The 12,441-nt window shown below is 35.7% G+C and overlaps 1 protein-coding gene across 5 annotated transcripts in view; it reads left to right on the top strand.

The window, feature by feature from the left end:
- DYNC1I1 (dynein cytoplasmic 1 intermediate chain 1) overlaps window positions 1–12,441 on the top strand; it is a 320,393-nt gene that overhangs the window by 288,327 nt on the left and 19,625 nt on the right. For all 5 annotated transcript variants that reach the window (XM_007982105.3, XM_007982103.3, XM_073009119.1 and 2 more), the window contains one exon: window positions 9,489–9,629. In XM_007982105.3, the coding sequence (XP_007980296.1) occupies window positions 9,489–9,629 (141 nt within the window). The remainder of the gene's footprint in view (window positions 1–9,488; window positions 9,630–12,441) is intronic.

Raw genomic sequence — 12,441 nt, 5'->3', positions numbered from 1 at the left:
TGTTTTCCCTTTTGTCTTAGTTATCAGGAAATTTAGAGCTGTTTCAGAACCATATTGTAATAATCAGCTTATCTCAGGATCCTGGTAATAGCTATGTATTCTACCTGCCTTCTTTAGAACTCTGTTGTGTGTTTGTTCTTAATTTTGCAGTATATTTAACTTGTAAGACTCCATAAATCCTTTTAGAACAAAGTAAGAAAACAGATCCCCAAATAAGCAATATTATTCTCTTATTATATCATAATTTTCATTCTCTTACCTGGATTGTTCGTGCTTGAGAACAAAATCAGATCTTGTATTTCTTTTGATTACCCAAAGTAGAAAGCATATGTCAGGTCCTTAATAAATCATTGCTGAAATATATGCTTTGTTAAAGTAAGTTGGATTATTTTAAATTGAGACAGAAACATCTCCTAAAATGACATCATTCTAACAAAGGAACCTTAGCGTGTTTTATTTCTGCTAACGGCAGGAGAAATAAACATCTTCTGATATTTTGAACATATTGGTAAATGTTCAAAATATCGGAAGAAAAACATGATAAAAATAAAAAGTTGAAGTTTTAGCTATCACCGGCATCTAGACATAAGACTTGAAACAGGCAAGAGGATTAACAAAATCAATAGTTTACTGCCAGTAACACTTACCAGATAACAGAGTGCATTTTTTCCCCCGCAACCCCAAAGCCCTGCTGGCTGCCTTTCTAATAAACATAATGTTCAGGTGGTGTCTGACTTATTTTTTTTTCTTCCCTTATCCCCATTTTCACTCCCCCTTCCTAATATAAGATGGCAAACATTAAAATTGGCTTTCAATAAAACTACCTGTGCCAGTCATCAAATTCTTTTCTTTCTTTCCTTTTTTTTTTAATTTCTTCTTAAAGCTCACCCAGGGAGAATCGTTTGACTTTGAAAGAAACCACAAGAATGTAATCAAAAAGTCACCTCCAGACTTGGCCTATGTTCATACTTCCTGTCCTTTTACCTCCACCTCTACCCTACCCACCCACAAACATTCATACATTCATCCACCAACACATACCTATGGCTGTTAAATATTTATACAGACTTGTGAATAATTCATAAAAGTACGAACACTTTTGAGACTTGAAATTTATTCAGCTGACTGGGCTTTACCATTGTCCAACAAGTAGGGACTTAGTGAGTCCTTTCTTTTGCTCCTTTAACCAGAGTGGAAACGTTTTCCTTTTCATTGTAATGATATACTAAACGAGTTGCCTTCCCCAACCTCCTCCTCCTAAGTAATAACATTGCGGAGACAGCGCACACACTTAGAGAGAAAGAGAGAGAGAATGAGAATAACAAATACAACTATCTACATAATTATGAGATCAAAGATGTCCCCCCCCCCACCTTTCTGCTCTAACCTACATTTTAGTCTAATGTTGGAAGATAAATTAAAACTCATCTTTATCCCCAAAGTAGCCATTTTTGTACCAAACCAATGTGGGTCCATGTTGACCAGCCTCCTATGACCTGAACCTTGCAAATTGTCCAGGACTCATAATTAATACTAGACTATTTTCCCACTGCCACTTCCAGCATCCTGAATCACCTCACCTCACATTTAGAGCGTATTTGTTTCTTGAACAGAAATTGATTTCCATTTGGCTTTAGTGAAACAGAATAAGGTAAACAAATCTGCTGCAAAGCAGGAAGCGTATTAAATATATTTTACATTTGAACAAAATATGTTGAACTTCTGCTATTTGTGATTCTCCATGCTGGTTCTCTCCACCATTAAAATAAATACAAGTAATATCTGTACTCATATTAGATATAATGTAAAATATATAACATTTAGCAATGGGAGATGTGGGAGTGCGGAGCTACATAAGAAACCTCTCTTTGACTCTTTGAAAATGTGTCCTTTATATATATGGTCTATTATTTATGCAAGAAATAGAATTAAACATTTAGATAATTTTACCATTAGATTTTATTAGACCTGTTTGATAGGATAAATCTGGGCACTTTGGTATATATTTCTTGAAAAACATAAAATCTGTCTAAATGTCATGTTTACTAAATGTAGCAAGATCACTAATGTCAGATTAGCTTTGGAAATTAGAAAATGTTAACCTGAGCATGTGAGAAATAAATATGAAGGGGGAATCAAAGTGTAATCCATGGATCTGAGTTTATATCTGAAATGTTTACGCCTTTCTTTAAGAATTGTGTGTGTAGGCCAAGCGTGGTGGCTCACGCCTGTAATCCCAGCACTTTGGGAGGCCAAGGCGGGCAGGGATTGAGACCATCCTGGCTAACATGGTGAAACCCTGTCTCTACTAAAAATACAAAAAAAATTAGCCGGGCATGGTGGCGGGCGCCTGTAGTCCCAGCTACTCGGGAGGCTGAGGCAGGAGAATGGTGTGATCCTGGGAGGCGGAGCTTGCAGTGAGCTGGGATTGCGCCACTGCACTATAGCCTGGGCGACAGAGCGAGACTCCGTCTCAAAAAAAAAAGAGAGAATTGTGTGTGTATATGTATATATGTATATTTAATTTATTTATATACGTGAAATGGGTTGTTAGCCAGATGTTAGAGTAAAATGTTGGCAATTTAAGGGCAAGAGTGAAAATATTTTGCTACTTAACTTACCCACTACTAAAATGTGTTTGCACAATTTGACATTGAATAAGTAATAAATAAACAAAATAAGTCAAGCCTGCATATTCTACTTTATTTGCTCATTCTTCTAAGTTTTCAAGGCTTCAAGGTGCTGATACAACCACATGTCTAGCTGCCTCTAGGTCCAGTCCATCCTCCGCCCTGTACACCCTCCTAATCCTTAATACCAGTGTCCACCTTTTCCCTCCAACCTCCTAATGCAGTCTCTAATCAACCTGGCCATCACAGATATATAGAATGCTTCTTTGTCTAAATAATACCATGTTGGACACGAAACCACTCAGCCATGGTAAAAATAGAGTTGGAGCAAAGCAACCAAAGAGGGGCTCTTTTGAACCTGCTTGCCTCCTTTACTGCCACATGATCTTTCAGAGAGAAAGACTATCAGTCCAGAATGAGAATAGCAATCCAGAGAACAGCTGCCTCAATTTTGCTAATGAGCCAGCTTGGCTGAACCTGGTTTTGGAGACATAGTGACTCTCTCTGCCCTCCTCGACTGAAATAAGCAAGAAACCAGAATGCCAGTGGAGCCATAGCCGTTGAAATGGCTGTAAGAGGTAATTCAAAGAGCATCCTTCCTTGCTTCCTGTTTTCACAATGGTTCTATATAGATTTGTGCTATTAAAACACCAGTTTTGAATGAGAACCTTGGGTGGAGCTGATATTCATGAAAATCATGCCAGTGAGGGAAACACTCCTTTTATGAATTAAGCAAAGCTTGTAGCTTTTTTCCATGGCTTTAAACACTCAATACTAGTCAAAACCTGTGAATATGTATACATTCTTTTATATGGATAATTAGCTTCTTTATTGGTGGCGCCTCCTGGATTAGGAGGATTCTTCCATGCAAATAAGCAGTAGAGAGAAGCAGTGCAACAAAGAACACCTTTCATGTGGCTTCAGAACTTATTTAGCAAAACCTCTACATTTGTAGAGAAGTAAATGCTAAATTCCTGAATTTCTATAACCTTCTTTCAAATCGTTCCATATTAACTAATTCAGATTAAAGTCCTTGCATATTTTTGGTTAATGCACACAAAAAACAAATAGACCACCATACATAGTCTGTTGAGAATAGTTCACCAAAATTCTTTATGTCCAGTTTTGAATTTCTGACCATGATACAAATAGGTAAAGATACCATTTAGAGATCATAGTATTGTTTGAATATTAGCCACAGAAGTTAAGATAAATATAGGATACTTTTTGCATTAGAAGGATCTCAAATTAAGTTGCAAATAAGGTTTTCCAGTGATAGTATCAAATTCATAACACCTCCCTTGGTCCAAAAGAGTTGGTTTTTTGGTTTGGTTTGGTTTGGTTTGTGAGTTTTGGTTTACTTGTTTGTTTAAGCACTTTCTTTTTATGGTGGAAGCCTCCATTTTTGTGTGAGCCTGAAGTTTTGGGGTCCTTTGGTGGTTTTTAAATAGTGATATTGTGGTCTCACATTTTAGTGTTTCCTGGAAGAACTAGCTAGCTATTTATTTTAATTACTTCACAGGAACCCACATGACAATTTTTGAAGGACATTTTCTTATTACTCATTGTTTATTATTTTGGTCATCATTTTTCCCAACAGGATATAGTTTTTAAGGTAAGATTCCATGAGTTTTCCTTTTACTTCAGAATTTATAACTTATAAATTTTACTTTTAGTTTCTGCCCCTTTTCCCAACAACCCACATGGTGCCCCCTACCACACTACCCACCCAAAAGATATTTTCATGGTTTGGGTCACTTAGAGACAAATGCAACCTCAAGAACCACAATATTTGGAGGTGTTAGGAGACATTTTAACACAAATCTTCCTATTCACCAGCCTTCAAAGCACTAAATCCTATTGGGATGCCTAGAGGCGCCTGATAAGAGAAAAGTAAATAATACAGAGGAAAACAACCATTATATTCTCTAGATTTAACTTTGGCACATATCTGACATCAGAAATAGAAACTCACCTCTTGTGAAATCATTTTGTTTAATTGATCAGAAAAATCTGCCAGTCTATTCATTTTCAGACATATATTTATAAAACTAAAGCTCAATCTAGAGATCAAGTCTTATTGTAAAACATTGATAAATGTTGTGAGTTTCATTTTTTAAACAGATTTCACTACTTGCCACTCTTATGTGAATTTAATATTTTTATTCCTTCTCTAATTGATCAAATAAGAAGTTTATTACTAATTCCATAATTTTAACTTTTTCATTGAAAACCACCCTGGTGCATTTTATATGTATGTTTTCATGAAATACAGAGTAAGAAAAAAATCACTGTGATATGAACTCCACAAACCATAAAGGAAGATGGCTTTAATGATAATAGTTACCTTTGGAAAATATTTTTACATACTTTTTTTCCATTCTATCCTTACCACAGGGTAACAAAGTACATAATAAAGCAGTTATAGAATCACAAAGCTAATAGGAGCCCTTGAGGTCAGTAGCTCCAGCTTTCCATCGTAAGATGAGAAAAGTAAAATCCAAGGATGTTAAGTTAAATTTCCCAAGGTCTGTAGTTTTCCACTGTCTCCCATTACCTTTTCTGCTCCATGCTACCTTTGCTGCTCCCATCTTTCAGATAATATAATTATAGTCCCTCACCCAGAGTCATACAAACCTTCAGTGAACTGGACCCCAAGTCCTTGCTTTCTAACATCATTTTTTTCCACTCTCCAGTGCATAGCCTGCTGTTCATCTCTGCTGTCTAAAGGACCATTCCTATCCTATTTCTAGCTTTCAGGAGAAAAATATTCCTGTTCATCTCACAAGATGCTAAAGACTCCTGCAAATATATGGATAACATCCTCAGGATCATTAACAACAGACTCAGGAAATGAAATAAGCATCTGACTGCATTATTCTTAAACTGTTTCTACAAGTTACATAGTATGTGCTTAGTAAATATTGGTTGAATTGAATGGAAGAGTAAAAAAATAGAGGTAACAGGTCTTTTTTTTTTTTTTTTTTTTTAAATAAGGACTGAAGTTCATTGCTATGTTTTGTAGAAGGACCATATAGTCCCAGTAAATAGAGGATATGCTTAACAACTAGGAAAACCTGAGAACCAAATCCAGCTTTACCACTTAACAACCTTTGTGGCCTTGGGAAAGTTACTAACTTTCCTGAACTGTAATTTTCCTTTCTCTAAATACTGTCTACTTTACAGAGATTTTATGCGGATTAAATTAGACAATGTACATATAGAGTCAGGCACACAACAAACACCCAACAATTTACCCTCCCTTGCCCTTCATGTCTGCCTGGGAGGTGACCGGTAGCTTGCTTCTCTGCTCTGTTTGCGTCAGAGTATTAAAATCAAGCTGCGTTGTGCCTGGATACTTTACCATTATTGTAACAGCCCTGGAAGCACAAGGTGCCACAGCTTTATTTCATTGGCATGTACCACACGTGCAGTAGGCCGTGTAACAGTGTAGTTGTCCTTTTCCCCTTTAACAGTTTGCTGATACTGAACATGGCATAGAAAAGGAAACACAGGTGAAGGGGGTTTTTTTCTAGTGAAATTTGATTGTTTTGAAAAATGTTTTTTACAGTAACTTGCTGTGGAACAATATTTCATTTGCTAAATGGCCTTGAGAATTTTGTAGAGTAAATCTTTAAAATCATGAAGCTTCTGTAGCTTTCATATGTACAAATAGTATTATAAGATTCATTCTCAAAAGTATTGGTCAAATTTGCCCCCATCATCTCCAACCTTTTCAAAACTTGTAGTATTCTAAAATAAGTGGTAATGCACAAGCAAGCTATAACATGTTTGTGGATCCAGAAATTTATGTCTCATAAAGTCAAAATCTTTAGAATCTTTAGAACCTCACGCTTTTAACTTCTTTATGAAAGTTGTAATACTTTAAAATATATATGAGTTTATGCTAATACATGAGTTTACCAATTCTAATACTTCATGATATACATGAGTTTACCTTAAAATCTTTTATATAAAGTATTTGAGACAGATTTTTTTTTAATCAGGTCTTCAGATTACCCTTTGAGCCTGAATAAAATAAAATAGTAAAATCCCTTTATCAAAAAATACAACTAATATTCAAAGAGCACTATTGCAAGTGACATTTGCCTATGCCCATAGGTTATGCCTGTGCTTTACTTGGCAATTAGTGGTTCATAGATGTCAGCCTATGTGGTACTTTGATAACAAGTTCAATCAATCCTTATCAAGACTTTCCCAACCTGTAAATTTATCAATGTTAAACAGAGTCTTTGAAAATATAAGCCTTCCTCCTTTCTCCGAAACACACACGTACTGTAGCCTAGAATTACTTGCACAGTGACTTTTATAATAAAAGGTTCAGTCTTAGGGTGAAGGGGGATAAGGAGGTTGGAGAAAGGCTAGAGAGCAATAGCATTTCAATCAATACTATTAAATATAAGAAACTGGGTTTTGGTAACATGAACAATAGCAGTTATTTCCAGATACTTAAAATGTGAAGTCTCCAGAATATACTACGGTTTTCGTTGCATTTCTCAGAGAAGAAACTACTAAAACAAAAAAGGAAATAAACAAGACACTAAAGATTTACAGGATAATTAAAGAATGAATGTATCAAATAATATCAGTTCCTTAGAAAATGACTATTTAAAGCTGGGTGATCTTTTAATTGATCAAAATAAGGATTTGCAATTGTGTTATGTGTTTATTATAGGTCTGTATGTGTCTATCTATATGAAGACCTCTATACCCTCAGATATACTATCAGCCGAGTTGATGAGGATCCTGACAATTGACTTTTTAAAGCATATATAAATCTTTAATACCCTTTGATTTTAAGAAAAATTTGTTATTCATGTTCTTTAACAAATAGTGGGATAGCTAGCTATAAAATCAAGAATTTGCAGTGGGAATAATCTTCTGCTGAGAGTTACAATTTAATATTTATAAGTAGTCAGTAAAGGTGCAGCCACTCCACATTGCCTTTTAAAAAATATTAATAAGGAAAAATGATACAATTATGCTATTTTCAGGTGTCATTGGACAGTTAGGTTTTTTGGAGAAAGTAGTTTGAATCATCTAGTCCAAACAGTGAGAGAAAGAAAGATGCTACAGAAATAGCCAATAAGCAAATAATTTTGGCTTCAAATCACACTGCAAATATGGTATATAATACATACTTTGGCATAAAAGTATTATAGAATCATAAAATTTTAAAAACTATAAAGCTAATGTCCAGTTGATCATTTTGTTATCTCAATGTCATATAATTCTTTTCAAATCACACCCTCCATGAGATACTTTTTGAATTAAAAATAAGACACATCTCACTGTATCCACCACATAGTGGCCCATCTAAAACATTCTGTGTTGCTTTAATGTATTAAAAGTTTGTTCAGTTCTAAGTGGTGATTTTTAAATGTCAAAGAAATACAATTCATGGAAAAAGGACTCACAGTTACTACATTAAATTTTTGCGTGATATTTAGATTACAGAAGTTTTATTGTTTTCACACTGCTTTTTCTCACTTTCATTTCAGCAGATGTATTTTGTGCATTTTATATTAACTAAGAGTTCACTTGGAGAGATCACTCTAATATTTGGAGCCGATTCCCTACAGATACATTCTTTAAACCTACTGTGCAGAAAGGATTTGATTGTTCATATTGTATGTTATCTTTTCTTGATCTTATTACTCTGGCCTGTACAGGCATTCAGTGGAACCCATGAAGAGAGTACAGACAGCTGACTGGATGAAGAAGACATTGGGGAAAAAAACTCCCATTGTTTAGATTTCTGTCAGAGGATATAAGAATACTTAATTTCTTTTATCTCTAGGGCTTTCATTATCATTTAAATTTCATTTTACATTAATTGATCAGGGATTAGTAAAGCCATTATGCAGAAATTAGAATAAGACAAGCCAGATGGAATGAATAATTCATGAAGTCCAATTACGTTTTATTTCTGGTGTACTTTCAAACTTGCCTCTGACTTCTGTGCTATTTTGATGTGACAATATTCACTGGAAATCAAGAGTGCCATTTTAATTTATTGTATCCCTCTGGAGTGGAAGCATTTGTATGCACTAGGGGTTTGTTAACGCATTTCCACTCACACCCCCCCAACACCCAAAAGTCAATTTTCGGGATTTTGAAAACACTGGGTGATCTAGGAATATGGTTCATTTTGTACAGAGGTTCAGGGCCACTTCAATGAGACACATCAGTTCAACTGATTGGGGTGAGCTGACCCTATGCAGAGAGACTAAAGGCGTAGGATCACGAAATGATTACCTCCTGGAAAAGCACTAATCCTCTTTAAAATATTTGTATGCCTTCCTCGCTGCAAAAGAACCCTTAAAATGTGAATTTGGCCTGGAGTTGGACTGGAGGTAGCAGCAGCTGTTGCAGCTACAGATGAGGACCACGAGGTGGCAGGGGTTGCCTTCAATGAAAGGGTTCGGGGCGGTCGGGACCGCCGGGGCTTCAGAACATCCCAGCGGGTCCAAGCCGGGCCGACCACGGTTGGGTTTAGGCTCAGAGCATCTCGCAAAGCGTTGCCGGGAGAGAATTCCGAACTAATGGGCAGTCCCGTCCACCTGTCTGGAATGCCTCATACGACTGTGTCTGAAACCGCCTCCCCACCCCCGGTCCCAGCCCCCAGCCCCTTCAGAGGCCCCCTCTCCCCCCGGTATTTATTTATGCCACTGGACAGTTCTAGTCACATTAAAGCTCCCGTTCACCTTCTCGAGGACTTTCATCTCGGGAAGTTTTATGACACTTTGTGAATGTGCAAAGTTTTTAATTAGGCTCTCTAGACAGCCCGAGGCAGCAGCAGCGCCACAAAGTCTTCACGGTCTCTCTGCTTTACAGCACAACAAGCCGCTCTACTCCTTTGAAGACAATGCAGACTATGTGTACGATGTCATGTGGTCCCCCGTGCATCCCGCGCTCTTTGCCTGCGTGGACGGGATGGGGCGCTTGGACCTTTGGAACCTCAACAATGACACCGAGGTGAGCGGCGGCTCAGGCGCCCGGGCCGGAGGGCTGGGAGGGGGGCGCAGTCGGCCACTCGCAGTCTCTCTCTCTTTCTCTAAAACGGCCTTTTTTGGACAGACCTTCCAATTGCAACAGGGCTGCCGGCCCCCCATTCTTGACTACCCTGAAGGGAATTGGCAGACGCATTGGCCAAAAATCACTTAATCTCCCTTCATCCCTAAACGGTGGCTGCTCCTGGACAATTAACCACCCTTTTTTGCAAAGAGCAAAACGTTATGCGTTCACACCTTTTCCCTATAGGACAGGACACACAGGCATTTGTCAGAGCCGTGTTGAAATAACTTTACTGGCAAACACTTGGAAAAGAAAGCTTTTGTGGACGTTGATTTTTAGATTGGGCTTTTAAAAGGGGCTGTTTGTCAGTGTTTGGTACTTGCACCATTTCTATTTTGAATCCATAAAAGACGATTCTGTTGACTATTTTTTGTTTAGATCTTTCATCCATTTGATTTGTACCAAGGTAAATATTCCTTGTCTAAGATATCAAACTCAGAGACAGACTTTTACAACAGCCTCTAACTTTGAACATGAATATCAAACTCAGTATTTTTTTTAAAAGAGAGTTTAACATGTCACATTTACAGTAAGTGAAAGTACCCATTTATTTTAAAAAGCAGCCAATAATGCTGTTTTTAAATTATGCTATAAAATTGTATATTTTTAAAACTATGCCACATGCATTGTTCCTTTTTGCCAGTCTTGCAAAAATATTGAGTTGCTAATTCAGCTACTTGGATGTTTTGGGGTTTTTTTTTTTTTTTTTTTTAACATAAATATTATTGTCCTTCAACTTTATAAAATAAAATGGTCTCTGCATCACTTCTTGGTTTCTGACTCAAGAAAGCTCTCTATAAATAAGAATGGACAGGTAAGAGGAACAAGTGCTGCAAACTATATGTCAAGTGGAGAACAACAGAAAGGTCTTTTGAAGTGTTTTGAGCAGGAAACAGCTCAGCCTTTTTAATTAGGAAGCCCACAGCTGGAGGATCTGAGGAGGAGCATACTTCCCTCCTATTTTTTTTTTTTTTTTTTTTTTTGCATATGTGTGGGAGGGGGCAGGGAAATATTCTTCAGGTGTTATTATTGACTCATTGTATCTTCAAGGGTATATACACCTATAATCGCTGCCAAGTAGTTATCTTTTAAAAATCTTTCAATTTGAGTCTGTTTTTCCTTTTAGCTACAAGAACTCTGTAACAAGAAAGAGTTATGTAATGAAGCATCTTTGAAAATAACCAAAAGGCATGAGTACGTGAAATGCCCCATCATTTGGATATTGAAATGTTTATTTATAACATTATTGTTTTTATTAGAAAGATATTATTACCCTGTATTGTAAGGGTTTCCCAGAGTCTTCATCACTGTTTATTAAAATCATATTGCTTCTATTTGCTAGGAGAAATTCATTCATTTAAAGCAACCAAAAACAAAAAAACAACAACATTTTCCTGGTTGACTTAGGAGACCGCTGTATTAGAAATCCAGCTTAATTGAGATAATGTTTAGGTGATACCCAACTACAATGCATATGAAGGGAGTGAGTGTTCTAGAAACTCCTTAATAATTCCTATGTAATTGTTTTTCTTTAAAATTTTTTTTTTTAGGTAAAATGAAAGTAATGTCTCAACATTGATAAACGTAATTTTTTTCCCTTCTCTCTCTAGGTATCAAGAGACAACCACCTAAGAGTTTTATAGCTAAACATTTTTTAAAAATCATTATTGGTCATGCAAACTGTTTAGTTTTGTGGTAAACATAATTCTGCTTTCACAATAATAGTAGAGTTACACTGAGTCCAGCTCAAATCCAGTAATTAACCCAACACTTTTTAAAACCTTCAAATCATTTTTGCCTTCTGGCAAGTTGAACAAGATTTTTCAAATATTTGTCAGATTAAAAACTAGATTTGTTTAAAAAATCTGAATTATAGTACAGCAGTAAGTTTTGTTGTTGTTGTTCATATTATTACATTTTTGGACCAAGTTATTCCATCTGTTCCTATGCAAGGGTAGTTCATATTTCCCACCTCGGTATTTCTGATTTCTTAATGCTTAATGTAATAATTTATGATATATAAATCTTGTCTTTGCAATTAAAATGATTGAGCCAGGAAAACTATGGAAATATTTGTGAAACAAAATACAAAATAAGAGACAGAGAGAACATATGAATTGTTTTTTATTATTCATCAACTTTGGAAAGGTCATTACTGATCAGATTAATGCAAATATATTTTGTCATTTTCTTCATGCATTTATGAATTTTCTAGCACATAATACAGGCTGTGATCATTATTTTCTATCCCTTTATAATATCTATGAAAAGAAACTATTTTTAAATGTTTAAAATACTGTTTCAGTTTGTTATAGTAGTTATATTCCAAATAAATAAAATTCTTGAAAATGTGTTAGGCATTATTTTAAATGTGTTACAATGTCAGTTTATTTTCAGAGCTTTTTTTGTTATATTCATATTAAGATTAAACAGTTTATTCTATTTTTAAGATTGTTCATAGATTACCTAATTCTATTCAATATCAGATTGTTCATGGAATTAGGTAGTAGAATTAAGTAAGAATCCTGTATGAACCTTCTAAATTGTGGTATTAAAAATTAACTTTGAAGAGTCTACAGTTGAATCACAGATTTGTTTTCTGGGCAGCACAGTAATAATAAAATGTATTGACAGAATTATGATCCATCTAAATTCACATTGTTTCAGCCTTTGAAAGATTTGGTTAAAAATTCAGACTCTAGCTTGCACAGCA

Source organism: Chlorocebus sabaeus, chromosome 21 (genome assembly GCF_047675955.1).
Source record: "Chlorocebus sabaeus isolate Y175 chromosome 21, mChlSab1.0.hap1, whole genome shotgun sequence".
NCBI classification, from domain to species: domain Eukaryota; kingdom Metazoa; phylum Chordata; class Mammalia; order Primates; family Cercopithecidae; genus Chlorocebus; species Chlorocebus sabaeus.
Note: the sequence above shows the minus strand (reverse complement) of the source record. Positions and strands in the feature narration are given on the sequence as shown.